Source organism: Pinus tabuliformis, chromosome 2_1 (assembly GCF_031772625.1).
Source record: "Pinus tabuliformis cultivar Carrire ecotype Pingquan chromosome 2_1, CPIR1, whole genome shotgun sequence".
NCBI classification, from domain to species: domain Eukaryota; kingdom Viridiplantae; phylum Streptophyta; class Pinopsida; order Pinales; family Pinaceae; genus Pinus; species Pinus tabuliformis.
This window is the reverse complement of record NC_142299.1, coordinates 126,053,364-126,078,621: the sequence shown is the minus strand read 5'-3', so window position 1 is coordinate 126,078,621 and position 25,258 is coordinate 126,053,364. Positions and strand designations below refer to the sequence as shown.

General features: G+C 36.4%; 1 protein-coding gene across 1 annotated transcript; it reads left to right on the top strand.

Moving 5' to 3' along the window:
- Positions 1–15,242: 15,242 nt before the first annotated feature.
- LOC149199094 (geraniol 8-hydroxylase-like) lies at positions 15,243–17,258 on the top strand. Its single transcript, XM_089402292.1, has 2 exons — positions 15,243–16,220; positions 16,326–17,258. Exons 1-2 carry the CDS (start codon positions 15,315–15,317, stop codon positions 16,962–16,964), a joined length of 1,545 nt encoding a protein of 514 aa, XP_089258418.1. The 5' UTR covers positions 15,243–15,314; the 3' UTR covers positions 16,965–17,258.
- The last annotated feature ends 8,000 nt before the right edge of the window (positions 17,259–25,258 follow it).

Sequence of the window (25,258 nt, the reverse complement as noted above, 5' to 3'; positions counted from 1 at the left end):
CCTTTATCTCTAATGTAGAATTCTCTATTTTTGAATTGACTGTGTAGAAAAATCAAAATTTTTATGTGACAATATCTTTTTGTTCTTCGAATTCTCGCCTCTCTTTAAGACAAAATCACCATGCAAACCAGGATTCCATTAGCATAATTTTTCATTCACTGTTCTCTGTATAAATCTTCATGCAAGCCTAATCTTCAGCACTGTATATAACCGAAACCCTTTAGTTTTCAACGTTGTTTCAGTTATATAAACACCATAAAGAAACTCTTCTGCTCACTGCATATATGTCAACATTCATCAAATAACTCATGAAATGGCTTCACTGCGTGTATAAAATTTGTGAACTGCATTTTTTTAATTAGGAAATCGATATGTGAGCTGCAACAAAATCAATTGAACCTGCTATCTCTGTCTCCAACAATTAAATGCTCAGAATCTGAATTCGAATCTTGAAAAAAAAAACTCTCTGCTCTTAAATTGAAATCAATTTATTGAGATTAACAATTCACCTTCTCTACCTTCTTAGAAATCGAGTTCTTTTAATTAATCGGACAACAACTTGTTCCTTTATCACACTACCCAATTCACGTTGAAAAAGTCATGTTTAAAAAAAAAACATCTTGTTTTAAGCTTGGCAAACCATGTGTTTTCAAAACTACACTTAAACTTCTTGTTTCATTATTCAACATGCAATCAAACTTCAATAAGACACCCTGTTCGTGGAAAATCTGATCTGTCAGCCAAGATTTGTTTTGATTTTTTTCTATCCTATGTTAACAAATCACATGTTAACCTGAAGCTATATCACAGTTCATTACTTGTGCAATCAAGCCCACTGTCTGCGCAATTAAACTCACTGTGTAAACACTTCATTTTATTAACAAACTCAGTGATTTCATGGAGTATACTTGACTGCTGTTGAAGTGTCATAATCCCTTGATTCATGGCCCACTTAGCTGCATTTCATATCATTTCCCACTATTAAGCATTGTTTTAGAAAACTGTTGGGTTGACTGGTGGCACAAATGGATGACAAACAGAAGTTGTGTGCTTTCATATCTCGACGATCTTTAGAAAAATCCCGAGATTTTCTCATGAACCTCTATTGCATTTACTAAAGAGAATCAAGCTTTCGATCTTACCTTTGCTTCTCCAAGAATTTTTAACTGACTCCACTTCCTCCGTCGACTTACCCTTCTTATCTCTCCAAGTCCTCAACGCTCTATTTCTACCTTCACTTCCTCTGTCAAAACGTTTTAATTCCCTTAGCTGTTGGCCAATGGCATCTACCGTTTTCCTGAGCCTCTCAATGGTTGTGATGGCAACAAATTTACAGTTCTGAACTTCAACAATGGTAGAGCTCTTCTCTGTTAATATGCACAGGGTTTTTTCTGCTTGTTTCAAAATGTTTTGATCGTTTCACTTATTTGGTTGCCGTCCCTTTTGACTGGATACCGTGCATAACCATCGAACTGCTGAATGGAACCGTGTATCATTATTTTCACCGTGCTATCGACACCATCCAGTCTATTGTTTGCATTCATGACTTTAGCTCAGGTTATGTTTGATTTTTTTGAAGTCGTCCTTCCATTCTGTCATGGCTATCCTCCTGCATACCGACTTATTATGTCGTGACTATCATATATACATTACCTTATTACCACGTCGATTGCATGACTCATGATTTTGTTTTTCACTTTCGCTACTACCTACAACTGCTTGCATTCACCATTCATCCCTTCTCATTGTATTTCCACCATATGAACCATACACCCATAAATCATTTCGATTTGATTTGTTTAATGGTTTTTCCATAATGTGAATGTTCCATATGTATTGCAATGTATTTCCTCAATTTTAAAATGACCATTTTTTAGGTCATGTTTAAAAATTTTTCCATAGGACTAATGTTTGCTTTGTTTGTGCAGGTTCAACTTTTTGCATCCTTTTTAATCCATTTTTCTTAGAGGAAAGGTACTTAAGATTATATACTCAGGGTTAGGGTTATGAAATGAATATGGCATGTAGGAAAGAAATATAGGTAAATATAGAATGATATTTAGGGTTATGAAATGTTAGGGTTATGGAATGAATATGAAATATATGAATGGGATATAGAGTATAAATATAGGATTAGGTCTAAGATAATGGGTATAGGATGAGGAAAATGTAATGAATATAAAATATGCATGCAGGTATTAACTTAATTTTAACAAGCTCTAAAAATTTCTACAAAAATTTGAATTTACAAGAGCAAAATTGTTCACTTACTATACTTGTACTTCCCTAATAGTATTGGATGAATGCTGTTGTTCCTTAACAATATTGGATGAAGTTGTCTTGTTTGAATATCGTAGATAGATAGAAACATAGAGCTTATTTATGCTTCCTATTCTACGTTCTTCATTGATTCTGGTCCATTGATTGTTGATGTCGTTCAGGTACCTATGCAATTGATTCATGATAACTCAGGTCCCTTCTGTCATGTACATTTTTATGGAATATATACATGTTTTTGCTAACATTTCAGGTCCCTCTGCAATTGATTTCAAAAATATTTCAAGTCCCAACTGCCAACAATACAAGTTTTGTCATCAATTCAGCTGCACAACTAAGTTTCTTTTTGCGAACCTTCCCCCCTTGATGATGGGACAACTTGTCCCCAAGTCTTGTTTACTTTGGAGGATGATTTCTGCAAACTCAAACTGAAGAAATGGTAAAACAAAATAGAGAATTCATATTGGCCAAACAAGTTGGTTTTCCAATATGAGATCGAGTTTGTATTGTGCCACTTTCGTGGATTTTCACAACCAAACTCTATTATTTTTTATCTTTTGCTATTTTTTTTATTTTTTCCTTTTCTAGATGGAGGTGGGGTGTAATGGAGTAGGGAAGTATGAAAAACTTATGGAAATAGGTTATATTGAAGTCATGAGATAGTAGTAAATGGATGGATAATAAATCGCAGAGCATACAATATGGATGATGGATGAAATCATGAACAATATGGCTTATGAAAGGCTTCTTTGTGACTTGATATGGTACATAACTTGATTGCTTCTTCTGATGATTAGTTTCATGTCTTTTTACCTTGATCTCCATCATGTTGTAGGGTTTGTTGATGTTGGTGGTCAGCTTATAAGAGCAAGCTTCAAGAGTTTGAGTTTCATTGAATGAACTCAACATCAGGTGAATTTTCACTTTTCTTTGACTTGAAAATTTGTATTCATATTCTGGAATATGAATTTGACTTTGAAAATTACTTTATCCATGGAGTTCACTCCTTCATTCTTCCTATGACCTGCAAAAACATGGCACTTGCCTGCAATAAAACATTAGATGATGGAGGAAGAGAGATGTACAGTCTCTCTTCTTCCAATATATATGTAAATCATTACAAGCATTGCTTAGAAAACAAGTCCAAAGATGATATACAAACAAAATGCATTTATTTACCCCTTGAGGAATGGTGGCCAGCCTAGACCTCCAAGAGGTATTTTGTTTACAAAATATTCGTTTTATATCCAATTAGAGTGATTCCAAAGCCAAGTTGAAGTGATTCATATGGCAACCTCCAATATAAATAGGCTTTCAAAATGGTTTAAAATGATATGGTAAAAATTATAAGGAGTGCCATGTTTGATAATGTTGCTTGTTAATTTTCAACTAGACCAACAATCACTATTTGAAGTGTAACTTCTTCGATAAAGATCGGATCAATGTGATTCCACTTGGAAATTAAAGTAGATTCATTTTTGTATTTCCAGTAAAAATGGGTTTTAAAAATTCTTAGGCTTGATATCACAAAATTGGTGATGAATAGACCTAGGAGGCAGAGTTTTACTATATTGTTTTGAAGACATGCAGTCACTAAATGTGGCATAAATTTTCCATTTCACCTCCAAATGGGATGTTTCAAATTGCTTCTTAAACTAGAATTGAATATGTATCTCCCATATAAACATGTTTTGAAAAGAAGATGATTTGATATGTCAAGACCTAGAATTGTCACCATGCAGATTTTTCGACAAGAAGTTAGTATTTCAAGCATAACTTTTTCATATGATACCTGATTGAAGTGATTCAAATTGATTTTGAAACTAGATTCCAAGGGCTATCTTCCCTATGAATTTAAGATAAAAATGTTTCCATTAGACACTTCAAATATAGTTTGTACTAACTCTGTCCTCAACATTTCACTTGAGACCTAGTTTTGATTTTGATCACATTTTTATTTGTGATATAAATTGAAAACTTCAAAATGGATTCCAAAAACTAGATTTCAAAAGATATGTAAAAAAAACATGGTTTCAAAATGATCCTATATGGTTACCCCAAAATAGGCTTGTTCTTACATCATTTTGCCATGTAATCCTTTCAAATGAATATTGAACAATGATTTGAAGAAATTGTTTGAAACAAATTTATTATGGAAGCCTTATTGTGAATTCATACTACTTGTTTATTTATTTTATTCTATCTTATTCTATTTTAAAAAAATAATTCATTCTTTCAAGTATAAGAGAATTTCCAGTGCATCCATTTTCGTAACAAGATCATAAGGAAACTCATATCCAAATTTGAAAAATATACTTTAATGAATGTTTGGACATGAAAATTTATTTGATCATAAAGATTTGATGAGAAAGAATGTTAAAGAATGGAGTAGTGTTGTAACCTATTCTTTAGCACCATTTTTTAGATCTTGTCGTTGAAAATGGATTTTGTAGTTATTTTTTTATTTTATTTTTTGTTGGGGGTTTTGTTTTGGGAATCTAATTTTAGGATCTCTATTTCTAGGCATAAAGAAACATAACTAAGAGAAATCTATCTTAACTAATTTTTTAGTGTTTTTGTTTATCTTCTATTTTACTATGCTGATAATTGCCTCCTCGGCAATGTCGCCAAATGTTGGGCTAATTTATTAACATAGGTTAACACAAGCATTTAATTATCAATCCGGGTTTGTAAAACTTGGAGGCAAATCCACCGTATATTGACATCAGATATAATCACGTTTAGAAGATAAAATTTGAAGATTTAAAGAAGTATATATTACAAATATAAACCTATTTTAACAATTTCTAATTCATTTATGTAATATATGAGGGAAGAGGCTCCTAACTTAGGAGAACCAGGTTGTCCTTCCCTACAATACTACTTTCATGAAGATAAATATAAGAGCACTAATTAACAATGGTTTATGATGCAGAAGATGTAAAAGAAGAGGCTCCTAACTAAGGAGATCCAGATTGTCCTTCTTCACAATCCTACTATATCACAATCACCATTGCTTCAAACTAAAAATGCAGAAATAACTTCAAATAAGAAATGGAGAATGAAATTCAATTTTAGTTCAAGATCAAATAGAAGGGGAATTTAACTTAAATTCCTGCGTGTCCCTTCATATGTAGATTAGAATTAAACCAATATTCATTCAGTAATCATCACACATCTAAATACATTTGAAACAAGAACTAATCTATGAAAACTATGAAAATTGAACCAAGAAGTGCACTTAACTTGGTGTGGGGGCCCTCCACCCTTGCTTTGCACACTTGAAGAAATCTCAGCTACAACAACTTCAGTAAATCAACCAAGCATGAACAACAAATTGAAATGAAATAGGTTCTTAAAATTAGCTTCCAACTCCAAAGTGTCTTAGCATAAAATTCTACAAAAGTTACCTCCATAAGCCATCAATGTCTTGGCTTTAAATAGAGGTTTTGTGAAACAAACTGATCTATATTATCTCTAAAACTCATATCTACTCATATCCACCTATCTAGGTCGAACTCATCCAATTCATCCCAAGAAATATGGTCAATCCCATAAAATCTCAAAACTGCCCTATTTCCTAGGGATTTTTTGGTGACTAGTCATGTTTGACCAGCCTTGACTGGGCCTAATAAAGCTTGTTTTGACCGAACCAAGTGGATTTAGCTCAGTCCTAGTTCTCAAGCTTTCCATTCATGCATCCAACTTGAGCCCAAGTGTCCTGCAAACATGTCATCCATATAGCTATTATGAGAATTTCTGATTCAGTCCAAAATTGCACTTGAAACTCAATTTTCATAAAAACTTCTAGAAATTGAAAAATTAAAATTAAACACCTGAATATGCATAAAATACATAAAAATGAGATGGATGTGATGGAAAATGGATGGAAAATATAAAGGTTAAGTAAGTTTCCTTAAGCAAAAATAGACCAAAACTGAGGGCCAAGAGCATGCATGAAAGAAATGCAAGAGGTGGTCACACTTGTTGGACTCCCTTGTAACCCCTGTGGGTACCCCTTCAAGTAGTAGCGCATTAGACAGAACCGCACATGGACTATCTTCCAAGTACCCTCTGGGTATATAGGAAGCCCCCTAGGCTTGCTTGAATCTTCGCCATAGATAAACCGTCAGCCGTCTTGCTGCTACAGTATATCGAGAATAGCACTCGGGGAGATTACTCGCGCATATGATAGGGTATTCTGGTAGTACGACTAAGGGTATGGTTGATCCTCCTTGGTTAGTTCCCTGAAAGATTGGGCCGAGTACTATTGTTGGACCCTTATGTATATTGCGATCTGTAGCACTTGACACTCCTTGAGACCATAGTTCCCTTGTCTCTCTCCAAATCAGATCTAGCAGGTTGGCTTCTGTCGCAGCCGCAACAATCAGATCCGCCATTAAGATCTATCAGATCCGCCATTCAGATCTATCATGTTGGGTTCTATCGCAGTTGCAACAATCAGATCTAGCAGCAGGGGTTTGATCACTGCACATTCCTACTCATACTCTGCAGTTGAGGGTTTCGCCAACGGATTTGACTATTTGTGTGGCTCCTATACCTGGGTGTGGTTCTTGCAGGACATTGGGAAGAATTAACTTTTCTAGGAATTGGCTACTACAATATTCCTAAGCGAGGAGTAAAACTCTTTTCGGAGAAAAAAAAAAAGTCTGATACCCTCCCGAGACTCTTATAGGAGACTTAGCCCATAAGAATTAGGTCGATGGGTTGAGTAAGGTGGTACCATTCACTTGTTAGTGTCAAAATTTCTGGTGGTCCCAATTTTTTTTTCACAGTAACGACAAGTGCACTAAATCTGTGCATGGTACAAACCATAGCTCAAGCTATGGCTAATGAGAAGATAGACACCCTTGAACAAAAGTTGGAGGCATTAAAGAAGAAGATCCAGTCCTTAAATGACATAATCACAAAGGGCAAATCGGGGGAACAATCGGAGGCATATGATTTTAATGAAAACCTTGAGGGCGAATCTAGCCATTCTCTTCACTTCTTTGGAAACCACCAACAGTCCCAGCCTCGATCACCCAAGCTAGACATGTATAAATTTGATGGCTCTCATCCGGCCATATGGCTATCACAAATGGATCAATATTTCACATTGAATCACATCAGAGATGATGCGACTAAGCTAAGTGTGGGAAGCTTATACTTGGACCATGAAATATGGCAATGGTGGCAATGGCATCAATGCTACTATGCAAGGCCAATGACTTGGCAGATATTCTCAAAAGCCCTTTTTGATTGCTTCGACCATGAATCTAACTTTTTGGGTCATCTTACTAAGCTCCGACAGACAGGCACAATGCAAGAATATATTAAAGCCTTTGAAGCATTGGCCTTTCGCACAGGAGGTCTAGTAGATGAATTCTATTTGGAATGTTTTATCAATGGTCTCAAAGACGCCATACAAGCCCACTTCTGAATGCACCACCCAGTCTCATGGCTGGCAGCTTGCAAGACAACTCATGAAGTAGAATGCGCGTAAGCAGCCCAGTCGACTTGTCCAAATTTCATAGCCAAGGGATGTCCCACCCAGGCTCCGAGCACTACCCAAACACTTAAGGTTCAAAAGGTGTCACCAGCAGAAATGGAAAAAAGAAGAAAGCAAGGATTGTGTTACTACTGTGATGAGAAATACTCCCAGGGGCATAAATGTAAGGAACCCAAATTATTTCAAATTGATGCTACTGATCATAGTTCATCTGAGGAAGCCCCACCATTTGAGGGACCCGACGAGGAAGATGAGGAACACCAGTTAGACAATGAGCTCCCAGCTACACCAGAAGAACCAACTATCTCGCTTCATGTTTTGGCAGGAATTACTTCTCCCCAAACTCTCAAAATTAGAGGTTTTATTAAGCATCGCCCTGTAGCAATATTGATTGATGGTGGCAGTACGAAGAATAACTTTATCCATTAAAGAGTCATAGAAGTAGTACATTATTTTGTCAGATCAATCTCTAATTTCCAGGTCCATATTTCTAATGGGGGGATAATGAAATGTGAAGGCCACTGTGAAAATGTCAAACTTCAAATGGGGGATTATCACCTAAAGACCCACATGTTTTCCATCAACATGGGTGGGTGTGACATTGTCTTGGGTGCTGAATGGCTCCACACACTCAGCCCAATCACAATGTATTTCCACGAGTTATATATGAGCTTTAAGCAGAATGACCACATGCATACCATCCGCGGACTCCAGGGAAGTGCTCCTTCTATCACCAATTCGCATAGGATGGAAAAGTTGTTAAAAAAGGGCCACCATGGAGTTATAGCTCAATTCAATGCCATCCAGGCCATCGAGCCCACTTCTTTTCATATTCATCCTGAGATGCAACAGGTCTTAAACAACCATCTGCTGGTCTTTGACAAGCCTCGTGAACTTCCACCCTCGAGAGGGGAACATGATCATAGCATTACTTTGGTCCCAAGGGCACAACCACCAAATGTGCGCCCATATAGATATCCTTTCGTCCAAAAGAATGAAATTGAAAAAATCATCAAGGAACTCTTGGAAGCTGGTGTCATTTGTCCTAGCATTAATCCTTATTCATCACCTGTGGTCATGGTGCTCAAGAAAGATGGGGAATGGCATATGTGTCTAGACTTCAGGGCCCTCAACAAGCTGACCATCAAAGATAAATTTCCCATCCCGGCTGTTGATGATTTGCTGGATGAACTAAATGGGGCTCAATTCTTTACTAAGCTCGACCTTCGCTCGAGCTATCACCAAATTTGCATGAAAGAAGTAGACATCCCAAAGACTACTTTCCGAACTCATGAAGGCCATTACGAATTCTTGGTCATGCCATTTGGTCTCTGTAATGCCCCATCCACTTTTGAGAGCCTCATGAATCACCTTCTCAAACCATATCTCAGAAAATTTGTCCTTTTTTCTTTGATGACATCCTCATCTACAACTTCACCTGGGGAAAGCATCTTCAGCATGTAGATTTGCTCTTGCAACTACTCCAGAAGCATAAATTATTTGTCAAATTGTCCAAGTGCTCTTTTGGCACGACAGAAGTTGAGTATTTGGGCCACATTGTGGGGCGTGAAGGTGTCAGGGTGGATCCCAAAAATATCCAAGCAATGCAGGATTGGCCTCAACCAAATACCTTCAAGAGTTTGAGAGGATTTTTGGGTCTCACTGGCTACTATCGCAAATTTTTCCGCAATTATGATCGCATGGCTAGACCCCTCACTCACCTTCTCAAGAAAAATTCATTCCTTTGGAATGATGAAGTGCAACAGGAATTTATAGCTCTCAAACATGTCATGTGTTCCACTCCTGTATTGGCACTACCCGACTTCAACAAATCTTTTGTGATTGAATGTGATGCTTCAAGTATGGGTATTGGGGCTGTCTTAATGTAGGAAGGTCGAACCTTGATCTTTAGTAGCCAACAAATAAGTGGGAAAAATCTGGGACAATCTACCTATGAGAAGGAGATGATGGCCATCTTACATGTAGTGGATACTTGGCAACCATACTTATTTGGGCAGAATTTCCAAATCCGCATAGACCATCAAAGCCTTAACTATTTTTTTGAGCAACGCCTATCCTCGCTACAACAAAATAAATGGCTAGCCACAATGTTAGGATATGATTATGAGATAATTTACAAAAAAAGCATGAACATGTCATAGCGGATGCTTTATCATGCTAATTTGAGGAGGAAAGCACCCTGCTAGCAATCTCTCTTCCCATTCCATAGTGGATTGAAGAGGCTCGCAAGGAATGGTTTTCACATCCTTCGCTCTCCCAACTCATTAATAAATTGCAGGCAGATCCAAATTCCATAGCGGACTACTCTTGGCAGGATGAGATTCTTTCTACAAGGATAAATTAGTGATATCACTAACATCCACCCTCAAAAGTCACATTTTGGTAGAGTTGCACTCATCTCCCACTGCAGGCCATCCAGGGTTTCAGAAGACTTGTGCTCGCACTCAATGTTCATTCTTTTGGATAGGAATGAAAAAGGACATTCTTACTTTTGTAGCTGAGTGTGATGTGTGTCAGTGCCACAAAGGAGAAACAGTCAAATCCCCAGGCACCTTACAGCCATTGCCCATCCCTGCCTCAAACTCGACAGAGGTTTCTATGGATTTCATTACTGGTCTTCCGAAGTGAGGCAACAAGTTATTCATCATGGTCGTTGTGGACAGACTTTCTAAGTATGCTCATTTTTGTGCCCTACCCCACCCTTTTACACTCGCTTTGGTGGCTCAATATTTCATGGACTAGATCTTCAAATTGCATGGCATGCTTACTTCCATTGTGTCTGATCGTGACCTGATATTCACCAGTAACTTTTGGTATGAACTCTTCAAGCTACAAGGTACCCAACTACAACTCAGTACTTTCTATCATTCCCAAACTGATGGTCAAACTGAATCAGTCAACAAATGTCTGGAGACCTACCTCAGCTGTTTCACTTCAGAAAAGCAACATCTATGGGTACAGTGGTTACCTCTAGCCAAATGGTGGCATAGTACTAACTATCATGCCACCACCAAGATGACTCCATATGAAGTAGTTTATGGTCAATTCCCCCCTTCACCTAGTTCTTATATCCAGGGATGCTTTAAGGTACAAGCAGTGGATCAACTCCTACAGAACCATGAAACCATGCTTTCCCACCTCAAAGAGAATCTCCATTAAGCTCAAAATCGCATGAAGCAATAGGCAGACCAACATCGTTCAGAGTGCAAATTTCAAGAAGGGGATCAGGTATTTTTGAGGCTGCAACCATATAAGCAAACATCACTCAAAGACAAGGTTTGTTAGAAATTATCTCCAAAATTCTACGGACCGTGTCAAATACTTCAGCACATCAGAGAAGTAGCATACAAGCTAGCCTTTCCACCCACTGCAAAAATCCATCCCGTCTTCCATGTCTCATGCCTTAAGAAAGTGGTTGGGAACAATTGTAGAATTCAAACCAGTCTACCAGAATTGGATGAAAAAGGTTCAATTTGGCTCCAACTTGAACAGGTTCTGGACACGCGAGAATGGCACCTACACAGCCACACGATCAAGGAAGTCCTCGTCAAATGGAAAGATACCTCTCTAGAAGATGCAACCTGGGAACCAACCACTGTTCTTTAGCAATTTCCACAGCTTTAGCCTTGAGGACAAGGCTATTTTTATGGGAGAGGGCATGTTAGGGTCTAACCCTAACCCCCTTATTTATGTAATAGGGTCGAGTCATAGTTAAAGTTAGTTAATGAGTCAATAAAGCCCATATTAATAATTGTAAGTGGTTGACTTGCATTTAAAGAAGGGACCACAATTAGTTGCAAATGGGCCATGGTATTATATAGATGGTATTAATAAGAACCATGGTACTGACCCATGGTATTGCATGTATGAATCCTATAAAGGATAGAGACTCCCCTTGAGGAGCATCATGTCTTATTTTGTAATCAAGGCCAACTCTATTGGAAGTTGCCCCCTCGAAGAGGCAAGTGAACATTGCTTTCCTTTCTAAATAATAAAATACATGCTGTTATTTCTTATTGTTCTGTTTTCTGAGTATATTTCTTCGCATATTTGGTATTCGGGTATCTTCTCACAGGTTAAGAGCATAACATCTGTTGACTCATTCCAGAGGAGCTCTTATTTTGAGAGTCATTGTTTAAATTTTATTTTTTAGAATGTGTTATATTGGTGATGTAATTCTGGTTAAAAGATTATTGTGGCATTTAGTTTGGCCACTAATGTCACATATTTGTGTCTGTGTTGGAACTGGCCATTCCAAAAATAGACAAATTTATTTGCAAGAATATTTAATAACCAGATATAATGAAGACATCACAGTGAAGATGGCATTAGAGGAGCTACATTAGAGATTGGAAGATGATGGACAATCGAGTTTGTGGAACAGACTCATGGTGTAGTATAAGTCACATATTGTAATTAGAACAAATATGCATGTCATATACTCTTTTGTAATGGTTAGTTGTGGGCTTGAAATGTTTTATGTACCTACTGTAAGACCCAGAGAGGCATGCATACCCTTTGTTATGTTTTCCCTATGTAAGAGAGTTTTAACACCCTAGAAGAGTGTGTCATGCGGGATGGATACACTAGGGCAACCATATTGGTTTTAGACTCCATGATTTGGTTTTACATTTAGGGGGAGTTCATCGAGAGGTTGGATGAACCATGTACGTGAAGGACTTCCTAGTAGACTAGTGGTTGCAACGGTTGGGAACTGATGCATTCCGGTAGATGGTTGTTCCTTTATATGGACATCGACAATTGCATGAACAAAGTACAAGGTGTAATTACGAGACTAGACCAGATGTAGATCTTGCAGATTGATATCGAGACAAGTAGTCATTAAGGGGGAGTGTTGGAAAATGTAATTCCACTTGTCTCAGTTGTGACTTTCTATGTAAAGAGTCTATTCCTATTCTATAGGAGTGGTTTCCCTAGTTTGGTGTGTGGTTGAGATATTCTCTCAACCAACTGATTGTGTGTCTAAGATAGTTTCCCTATATTGAAGACAACGCTTTCTGTATATATGTAATATCATATTTGATTAATGAAATACAAATTTCCTTATAGAAATTTAACAAAATATCCATGATAACCTATTTACAAATTAAAATCTTCATATTAAAATTAAAATAAATCTTCATAATTAAAAACTTTGTTACATATATTTTTTTGTATATATATTTAAGTTAGATATTATTTTTTTAATAATAACAAGCTCATATATTCCAATGATCTAAAATGATGTAAAATTCAATCCCCTCCCCCTCATGTCTCACAACTAAACTTCAAAATAATAAAAATAATAATGTGAAATATTACACTAATACACATCAAACTCATATTGGATATATATCTGAAAGTTTTAAATCCATTCCAAAAATTCAATCCCCTCCCCCTCATGTCTCACAACTAAACTTCAAAATAATAAAAATAATAATGTGAAATATTACACTAATACACATCAAACTCATATTGGATATATATCTGAAAGTTTTAAATCCATTCCAATTAAAACTAAATTGTTGGAATTCATCACCAAGCGAAAGGTTTGAATCCATTTCAATTAAAACTAAATTGTTGGAATTCATCACGGACTGAATCGGGCTTTGTTAGTTGGAAAAATGAAAATATATATAAATTACAATTTTAAGATAATGGTTTATCTCGATGATGTATCTCAATTATTCCAATTAGTTCATCATTGATCTGATGAGGCATCCAAGAAGTTGACAATTTCACAATGACTTAGAAAATAGGATGGGATTATGCATCTTAGGCCACTCAATCATGAATACGTATCAAATCATCAACAGAACAACGAGGATGGTACGCAATATTAAAAAAAGGTTATAAACGTTATGGAACAATTATAATAATCGGAAATCTTTTATTTGGTTTGTTAAATATTTTTTAATTTTATAAAATAAAACATTATAATTTAATTTTTTTTCTATTATTATTTATTTGTAAATTTTAATGCGTATTCTGACGCACATTGATCACTAATTGTAAGAGTGCGTTTTTCTCTCCTTGATAAGCGATGATCACCACTTGCTTCTCCCAATTCAGAACTTAAAATCTTTTATATAAAAGGAATATATAATCATGATTTGGTATGTTTACTTGAAAAAGGCATAGAAATTTTATCCAGCGATGTATTACCTTGAAGTGATGATGGTGTATCGAAATAATAAAAAAACTCAAATGATTATTTGTTGTAATTATTTATTAAAAACGTATTATATAACCATTTTATATGCTCATTATTTATTAAAAATATATTATACAGATCCCTATAGACATAGGGGCTTATGTAGGTATTCATTTTTTTTTTAATTTTTGGCGTTGACTTTTTATTAACGAAGTCTTTAAACATTCCAAACTTTTCCAAAAACATTTATTAAATATTTTTTAGTGTAATTTATTTTTTTAAATTTAATTATTTTTTATTGATCTATATGTGTTTTTTTTATATCGTTGTGGTATTTAATTTTGATTTTTTTAGTTTAATAGTTTTTTTTTTTTTTTTATATAGGTTTTTTGGATAAGTTATTATTATTTCTGTTATTTTTTTTTAATTATGTTTTTAATTTTATTATAATACATTTTGTTTATTTTAATGTTTTTTTAAGTTTGTTTGTTTTAATTTTTTTTAAATTATATATGTGTTAATTTAAAAAAAATCATAAATTAAGTCTTTTTAGATATATTTTTTTAGTTTTTAATTTTTTTAATTTTTAATTTTTTTTTATTAAGGTTAATTTTTGTATTCAAGCTCTTGTGATCCATAATGAATTAAGCAAAGCCTTTCAATAGAAATTATATAAGATAAATTTTTGGTCAACACGTTTCAAACCAACAAGTGTGGTTCATCATGAGGACGAGATGAAGAGACACACCATGACAAAGGCTTAAATAACAACAATGTAAAGATGTAATTTCAAATAACGGCTATATTTGAACAATAATATTTAAATTATGATATAGGAAAAAAAAGAAAAACCTCTACTTCAAAATGAATCTATAATTTTTATAAGGAAAAAATAGTTTAGAACCGGTGATCCTCGTATAGGAAAAAGAAGAAAAACAGTTTATGAATTCTGATCCACACATAGGAAAAGTGACCATAATAGTTTAGGACACATTCTAAAAATGACCAAATAATAGGTTAGTGATCAGATTCTGAGGAAACCAAATAGAAATTAATCCCAGCCCTTGACTTCAAAATAAATCTGTAAAAAAAAAAAAAAAAAAAAAAAAAAGTCAGAAATGGTGGCTTTTCACTCCAATTAATAAAATGATATTCAAGTCTACGCACGCTCTTTTTTTTTTTTGGTTGAGATGCCATACCTGCTGATCACGTCACCATGAATGGTAAGTTTCTGAAACTTGTTATGTATACCATATAGATATGTTTGTATATGGTCACACACAGTCTCGTGATTTCTCCGAAGTCTAAACCCCACTGTGTTTTTGGGTTTTGCTGGAGAGCACTTGAGCGATGGAGGAAATTAGTGGTTTCTGGTACTATGTCATGATTTTCATGACATTATGGTTGGTCTTAAAGGTCATTAATATATCAAGAAAGGGCGCAGGCAAGCTGCCTCCAGGGCCTCCCGGATGGCCCATTGTTGGGAATCTTCTCCAGCTCGGGGGGAAGCCCAACGAGTCTATGTATCGCCTTGCTGCAAAATACGGTCCTCTGATGACCCTTCAACTCGGAATGAGAACCACAGTTGTGGTTTCATCTCCGGCCATGGCCAAGGAAGTATTGAAGAACCATGACCAGATCTTTTCTGGACGCACTGTTATAGAAGCGGCCAAGTGCCTCTCCTACAGCGACACTTCTTTGGTATGGAACAACTGCGGGCCTCGGTGGCGTATGCTTCGAAAATTGTGCAACACCGAGCTGTTTAGTGTGAAGAGACTGGAGGCCTTGCAGCATCTCAGAAGAGATCAGGTCTTTTCCACCATTCAATCCATTTTTGAGGATTCTATAAAGGCGAAGGTGGTGAATCTTGGGCACACTGCGTTTCTTACCAGTCTGAATCTGTTGGGCAACTTGATTTTTTCTCAAAATATTTTCGGACGGGACTCTCAGGCCGCTGAAGAATTCAAAGAAACGGTCACCAAATTGATGGTAATTGGGGGAAAGCCGAACCTGGCTGACTACTTTCCTTTTCTCCGAATTTTGGACCCTCAGGGGGTGAGCCGCGATGTAAGCAAGAATATTGCCATTGTATTTGAGCTGCTGGATCGATCCGTAGAGGCTCGCCTCCAGAGTAGGAGCGAGGGCAGAACTGATGACAGCGGTGACAAGGCAAAAGACTTTCTGGACATTTTACTTGAATACAGAAGCGAGAGCGGAGAAACTTTCACCAAGAAAGACGTTATCCCCTTTCTATATGTAAGTCTAATTCTTCACTATTGAAACCTATTTCTCTAATGGTTTAAGAGATATTTTCAACTTTTATCAGGTCAGACTCAATTTGCTGAAATTCTTGATGTGCAGGACATGTTCGTGGCGGGTAGTGAAACGAGCAGTGCCACAATTGAATGGGCAATGGCAGAGGCAATTCGAAATCCTCGCATAATGAAGAAAGCTCAAGCAGAATTGGATGAAGTAATCGGGACAGGTAGAAGAGTTGAAGAAACTGACATCGATCGCCTGCCTTATCTTCATGCGGTTGTGAGAGAAACGTTTCGTTTGCACCCGCCAGCGCCTCTGCTGATCCCTCAGAGAGCAGAGAGCAGTTGTGAAGTAGCAGGGTACATGATACCCAAGGACACTCAGGTGCTGGTAAATGCTTGGGCCATAGGAAGAGACCCAACCATCTGGCAAGAACCCACAAAGTTCAAGCCTGAGAGATTTGTGGAGTCTGAGATGGAATACAGGGGGCAAAACTTCGAACTGATTCCGTTTGGAGCAGGAAGAAGAATTTGCCCTGGGCTTCCTCTGGCTCATAGGATGGTTCACGTGGTCACAGCTTCTCTCCTCCACTCATTCAACTGGTCTCTCCCGGATGGCATCACAACAGACACCATGGACATGAGTGAGAGGTTTGGAATCACCCTACAGAGAGCTTCTCCATTAATTGCAATCCCCTCACTGCGCTTGCCCTCTCATCTCTTTAACGATCAGCATCACTAGCAAACTTCTTTCTCTTAACCAGTCCTCTATCTAACTATCACCATTTCCTTGCATGTAGATGTATGTATGGATGTCAGACCTTTCTTGCATATCATCATTTCCTTGCATGGAGATGTATGTATGTCAGACCTTTCTTGCATATCATCATTTCTTTGCATGGAGATGTATGTATGTATGTCAGGCCTTTCTTGCATAATATAATATAATAGGAAAATAAAACAGTTAGTTTATGCTGCTACTCTGAGTAACATAATTTTTAATCATGCAGTTATCATATGCAGATATCAAATTCTATAGGCAAGAAGTTATCTATAATAACAATAATGGGAAGTGATGTTTGTTTGTTGTTCCTCAAATATATCAATTTTAGAAGCAATACTGACTATATTAAAAGAATGAAGGTAGTTCACTGTAATAATATATGTCATGCTCATGTTGGCTTGTCTATTTCAGAGGTGGAGTCAAATATATCAATTTTAGAAGCAATACTGACTATATTAAAAGAATGAAGGTAGTTCACTGTAATAATATATGTCATGCTCATGTTGGCTTGTCTATCTCAGAGGTTGAGTCATTTTAATTAGATAAATTGTTGGAATTCATCACTAATCTGATCTGATGAGTGATCCAAGAAGTTGACAATATCAAAATGAGTATCATGATTTTTAAACAATGCTAATATTTGTAATATTTTTGAATTGAGGATGTGATTGTGCATACTTAGCTAAGGATAGGAGGTCAGTAATGAATATTTATTTAATTATTAGCAAAGTAATGATAAAGTTAGTATTATTATGATATTATAAAAAAGGTTTTAAATGATATAGATTCATTTTAAGTATAGATTTAATGAGTTAAGAGGGATTAATTTTTTTTAAGTGTAATTTTTTTACAGCTTAAAATATCATAAGTGCAATTTTTTATAGCCTAAAATATAATGTGCTATTTTTCAAAAGTATAAAAATATGCCTCTGATTCACACTTATTTTTACTTCTAATTATTTTACAACAATTTTTTTTAACTATAGCTGACATTATTTTTCTATTTAGAACATAATTTTTTGTTTAAGGGGTATGGACGGATGGACAAACTTACACATCCCCACATACTCGTTGTAAAATGAGCCTCTCATTATAGCCGACATTATTTTTCTATTTAGAACATAATTTTTAATTTTAATTTTAATTTTAAAGAGGCAGACTCACAAACTTACACATCCCCTCTCAATGGGTTGTAGAATAAACCTCTTAGCTCAATAATTAATGATATTTTAAAATTATTTATATAAAATAATTAATAACAATTAAAAAACTTCTCAATAATTAATAATATTTTAAAATCATTTATATAAAATAATTAATAATAATTAAAAAACTTTTATCTGGTTAAAAGGAAAAAATATCAAATTGAAAATCATCCCTGAGACTAAACAAAAGAAAAAATTAATTATTTAAAAAGTTTAATGAGAAAAATTTTCCACCGAAATCACATTATAATATTTTCTTAATATGGATTACAGAGACTTAAATTCAACCATAAAAAAGTTAAAAAAATAATTTAAAAAAGAGGTTAAAAACCAAAAATAATCTTTAAAATAATATGAAATTGACATGTTAGTGCATTAAGATAAAAGAAAAAGCTATAAAAACCGAAAGAAAATTCTAGAAAATAATATTATGCAACAACACATAATAAAAATAAGTTCAAAATAAATCTTAAGTAATATGTGAAATTAAAAAACTATAAAATATTTAATTATTTATTAGTATGTTTTTACGATTATTTGTTAATAACGGTAAAACAAAGATTATAAATAAATAGTTCAAAGAATTAACGAAATAAATAACAAAAAGGAAAGGTTTGAGACCTATTTATAAACCAAATCAAGTTGATTTGAAAAAAAAAATCTTATAAATAAAACATTTTTTATTTCACAAATTATATAAAATGAAGTTAAAAATAAAATGATGATTAAAATGACAAGTTTAAATTTTAGAAACATAATATCTATAAATAAAAGAAATAATTCATCCACTTTATCAAATATTTCATCCACTTTATTATTGAGTGTAATATTTTATATATAAATATCTAAAAATCTAGTACTAATACTATCTATTGATGATGGATGTTATGTGATACTATTGATGATGGATGTAATGTTTTCACATAACTAGTTCAAATTATTAGTATATAAAAAACAATGGTTTTTTGAATCTTTTAATGAAACAAAATCCCAAGTAAAATTTGGACAATGTAAACTATAAATATCGATACATTTATTTTAAATTATAAATATCGATACATTTATTTTAAATTATAAATATCGATACATTTATTTTAAATTTCAAATATTGGTTTACTATAATTTAGAATATATGTTTTATGGAATTTAAGGTTTTTGAATGCTCTTCAAATAAGTTAGTTTGAATTTTTTGGAATAACTTTTTTTTAAGAAGATTTCAAACTATGAAACCTGGATTATGTTAGGGAGCAATATCTCGGAACATCTGGTTCAAATTTCAAAATTTGCTGTGTTATATTTTTGGAGTTATATCTTATGAAAGTTAAGGTTTGTAAATAATACTGGAATAAAATTTAAACAAGTAAGCTAGTTATTTTTCTATATCTTCTTTTCTAGAACTTTTAGGCTATGAAATATTCAAGGATTTCAGGGGACATACAAAAATATCTATGGTAAAACTTTCAGGATTACATTTGAAGGATTGGGTATTTGGCACATTATACAAGTAAATAAGAAACTAAAGTTTTCAAAGAGCTTTATGAGGCTATGTGTACAACTCTCATCTTTGCGACCCCTGAATTCACAAAAACCTCCAATGTGGTTTGTGATGCTTTTGACCATGGCATTGATGTAGTTTTGATGCCTTTGACTGATATCTACATTATGGATCACATAAGTCTTAGATCTAACATTAATGGAAAGAACATACTCACTGCCCATCTATGAAAAAAAGTGTTGGTCATACTACATGCAATTAAGAAATGGTGTACATACCTAATAGGAAACACTAAGGTAAAAACAAATTATGATAATCTGAAGTACTTCTTGGAGCAAATACTATCTTCAAAAGAGAAAAAAAAAATGATTCATAAATATACTAGGGGTATCAATTTGAAATTATCTACAAAAGGGGAGAACAAAATATTGTGGTAGATGCACTCTCAAGGAAAGAAGGAGACGCAAATGGTTTACTATGTGGTATTTCCATTCCATAATTTAATAGGGTGGAAGAAGCAAGGATAGAATTGGAGCAAGATGAGAAGGCACGCAAGATCATTCAACAACTACAAGAGGACCCCGATGAAATAGGAAATTTTATGTGGAAAAATGATTCGTTATGGTATCGTGATCGCTTATATTTATGTAAGAATTCTCAATTCAAACAGAAAGTCCTTCCGAAATTAGACACTTCTCCTATAGGAGGACATTCAGGGTTCTTTAAGACATACCATAGGATCAAGAAATACTTTTCTCGGGAAGGTATTAAAGCATATGTGCAAAATTTTGTGATGAAATGTATGGTATACCAACAAACTAAGGTAAAGACAATCAATGCCCTAGGGCTCCTTCATCCATTGGTCATACCAAGACAATTTTGGGAAGAAGTTTCAATGGATTTTATTATAGTTTTACGCAAATATCAAGGAAAGAGTGTCATTGTGGTAGCAGTATATGGAGTTACAAAGTATGATTTTCTCTATTTCTCATCCTTTTAAAGCAACTAGAATGGTAGAGACATGGATGGAAACAATTCAAAACCTACATGGAATACCAAAGATTATTGTAAGTGACAAAGACTTGAATTTCAATGGAATTTCATTAGAAAATGTTCGACTAAATTATTTTCTTATTTGGGTAATCAATTGTCTCATAGTTTGACATCTTACCATCCACAATTTGATGGGAAAATTGAAACTATAAGTTTTTAGAAGGACAACTACATTTCTTTGTATATGATAAATAGACAAAATTAATAAAATGGTTTCCTTTGGAAGAATGGTGGTACAACACATCCTTCCATACCTCATAAAAAAATTCACCATTTATGGAACTTTATGGATACCATCCTCCATACATCACATCACCCTTGAAAAGGACTATGAAGAATCAATGAGGAAAGTGTTATGATCTTAACCTGCAAAATGATACCCAAATATAGAATATGCGAAGAAAAGATACCCAGAACACAGAATAGCAATGATTTTATTATTCAGAGAGTAATGTTCACTTGCCTCTTCGAGGGGGCAACCTCCAATAGAGCAGAGCTCGATTACAAAATAAGACACGATGCTCCTCGCAGGGAGTCTCTATCCTTTATATATGACTCATACATGCAATACCACGGGCCAATACCGTGGGTTTTATTAATACCATCTATCTAATACTACGGCCCATTTGCAACTAACTGTGGTTCCGTCATTAATTGCGGATTAACCACTTACAATTATTAATATGGGCTTTATTGACTCTTGACTATGACGTGATCCCATTACATAAATAAGGGGGTTAGGGTGGGACCCTGACATGCCCTCCCCCTTAAGGCTAGCCTTGTCCTCAAGGCTGAAGCTGTGGAAACTGCTGCAGAATAGTGGCTGGTTCCCAAGTTGCATCTTCCGGAGAGGTGTCTTTCCATTTGACGAGGACTTCCTTAATCATGCGGCCGCGCAGTTGCTTGTCTCGTGTGTCTAAGACCTGTTCGGGTTGAAGCCAGATGGACCCTTCTTCGTCCAATTCAGGTAGACTGGTCTGAATTCTGCAATTGTTCCCAATCACTTTCTTGAGGCATGAGACATGGAAAATTGGATGGATTTTTGCAGTAGGTGGCAAGGCCAACTTGTAGGCCACTTCTCCAATGCGCTGAAGTACTTGATATGGTCCGTAGAATTTGGGAGAGAGTTTCTGACACCCCTTGTCTTTGAGTGATGTTTGCTTATATGGTTGGAGCCATAAAAAGACTTGATCCCCTTCTTGAAATTGGCGCTCTGAGCGATGCTGGTCTACCTGTTGCTTCATGCGGTTCTGAGCTTGATGAAGATTCTCTCGAAGATGGGCGAACATGGTTGCGCGGTGTTGTAGGAGTTGATCCACTGCTTGTACTTTTGAGCATCCCTTGAGATACGAAGTAGGTGAAGGCAGGAGTTGACCATATACTGCTTCATAGGGAGTCATTTTGGTGGTGGCATGATAGTTGGTGTTATACCACCTTTCAGCCAGAGGTAGCCACTGTACCCAAAGGTGTTGCTTTTCTGAAGTGAAACACCTAAGGTAGGTTTCTAGACATTTGTTGACGGCTTCGGTTTGACCATCTGTTTGCGGATGATAGGAAGTACTGAGTTTTAGTTGAGTGCCTTGTATTCTGAAGATTTCCTACCAAAAATTACTGGTGAAGATCGGGTCGCGGTCGGACACAATAGAAGTGGGCATGCCATGCAATTTGAAGATCTGAGCCATGAAAGATTGAGCAACCAAAGTTCGTGTAAACGGGTGGGGTAGGACGCAGAAATGAGCATACTTCGACAGTCGGTCCACAACCACCATGATGGCTGACTTGTTCCCTGACTTTGGAAGACCTGTAATGAAATCCATAGAAACCTCTGTCCAAATTGATGTCGGAATGGGTAATGGTTGTAATGTGCCTGGTGTGTTGACGGTTTCCCCTTTGTGGCGTTGACAGAAATCACATTCTGCTACGAAAGTAAGGATTTCCTTTTTCATGCCTGTCCAAAAAAATGATCTTCTGGTGCGAGCATACATCTTCTGAAAGCCTGAATGTCCTGAAATGGGAGATGAGCGCAGTTCTGCCAAAATGCAACTTTTGAGGGTGGATGTTGGTGATATTACGACTCTGTCCTTGTAGCGAAGAATATCATCCTGCCACGAGTAGCCCTTGGTGGAATTTGGATCTACCTACAATTGAGAAATGAGTTGGGAGAGCCTGGGGTGTGAAAACCATTCCCTGCGAGCCTCTTCAATCCATTCTGGAATGGGGAGGGAAATTGCTAGCAGAGTGCTTTCCTCCTCAAATTGGCGAGATAATGCATCTGCTACACTATTGTCTCTCCCTTTCTTGTAAATGATCTCATAATCATATCCCAGCATTTTTGCTAGCCATTTATTTTGTTGTGGGTAGGATAGGCGTTACTCCAAAAAATATTTAAGACTGTGATGATTTGTGCAGATTTGGAAACGTCGCCCCAATAAGTAAGGTCGCCAAGTCTCGACTGCATGTAAGATGGCCATCATTTCCTTCTTGTAGGTAGATTGGCCCAGATTCCTCCCACTGAGTTGTTGGCTTGTGAAGGCCAACGGTCGCCCCTCCTGTATTAAGACCGCCCCAATACCTGTACCCGAAGCATCACATTCAATGACAAAAGATTTGGTGAAGTCAGGTAGTGCTAAGACTAGAGTGGAACACATGGAATTTTTTAGAGTTGTAAACGCCTGTTGTGCTTCCTCATTCCAGAAGAATGAATTTTTCTTTAAGATTTGGGTGAGGGGCTTCGCTATGTGACCATAGTTGCGGACAAATTTATGATAATAGCCTGTGAGACCCAAAAATCCTCTCAAGCTCTTCAAGGTCTTAGGTTGAGGCCATTCCTGCATTGCCTGGATCTTTTTGGGGTCCACCTTGACACCTTCACACTCCACAATGTGGCCCAAATACTCTACTTCTGCCATGCCAAACGAACACTTAGACATCTTGACAAATAATTTATGCTTGCGGAGCAGTTGAAAGAGTAGATCTACATGCTGAAGATGTGCAGCCCAAGTGCAACTATAGATGAGGATGTCATCGAAGAAGACAAGGAAAAATTTCCTGAGATATGGTTTGAGAATGTGGTTCATAAGGCTCTGAAAAGTAGAGGGGGCATTACAAAGACCAAATGGCATGACCAGGAATTCGTAATGGCCTTCATGAGTTCTGAAAGCAGTCTTGGGGATGTCGACTTCCTTCATGCGAATTTGGTGGTAGCCTGAGCGAAGATCCAGCTTAGTGAAGAATTGAGCCCCATCGAGTTCATCCAGCAAATCATCAACCACCGGGATGGGAAATTTATCTTTGACTATCAACTTTTTGAGGGCCCTGAAGTCGGGACACATCCGCCACTCCCCATCTTTCTTGAGCACCATAACCACTGGGGATGAATAAGGACTAATGTTGGGACGAATGACACCTGCTTCCAAAAGTTCCTTGATGATTTTTTCTATTTCATTCTTTTGGGTGAATGGATATCTGTATGGGCGAACATTTGGGGGTTGGGGCCCTGGAACCAAGATGATGCTATAATCATGTTCCCCTCGCGAGGGTGGAACCTCATGAGGCTTGTCAAAGACCGGCAGATGGTGATTTAAAATCTGTTGCATCTCAGGATGAATTGGCAGAGGCTTGGTTTCGACTGCCTGGATGGCATTAAATTGAGCTACAACTCCATGATTGCCCTTTTTTAACAATTTTTCCATCCTATGCGAGCTGATGATAGAGGGGGCTCCCGCCTGGAGTCCACGGAGGTTATGTGTGTAGTTGTTCTGCTTAAAACTCATATATAACTCCTGGAAATCCATTATGATTGGCCCAAGAGTGTAGAGCCATTCAACGCCGAGGACAATGTCGCAACCCCCCATGTGTGTGGCAAACATGTGGGTTTTCAACTGATAATCCCCTATTTGAAGTTTGACATTTTCATAGCGGCCTTCACATTTCATTGTGCCTCCATCCGCAATTTGAACTTGGAAGTTAGAAACTGCTCGTACAAAACAATGCACTGCTTCCGTGACTTTTTGATGGATGAAATTATGTGTACTTCCACTATCAATCAAGACTACTACTGGGAGATGTTTAATAAAACCTCTGATTTTGAGAGTTTGAGGGGAAGAAATCCCTGCCAAAGCATGCAACGAAATAATTGGTTCGTCAGAGACATTGTCCTTTTGGTTGTCTTCTTCTAGCGGCTCATGTTCCTGCAATGGTGGATCTTCCTCTGTTGAGCTGTAGTCAGTGGCATCAATTTGAAAAAATTTGGGCTCCTTGCATTTATGACCTGGGGAGTATTTTTCATCACAGTAGTAACATAGGCCTTGCTTTCTTCTTTCGTCCATTTCCGCAGGTGACACCTTTTGGACCTTAAGTGTTTGAGTCGTGTTGTGAGCCTGTGGGGGGCGACCTTTAGCGGAGAAATTTGGGCGACTGTATTGGGTTGCTAATGCACGTTCCACGTTACGAGCTACCTTGCAAGCCTCTGTCCATGTGGGAGGGTGGTGCGGTAGGAC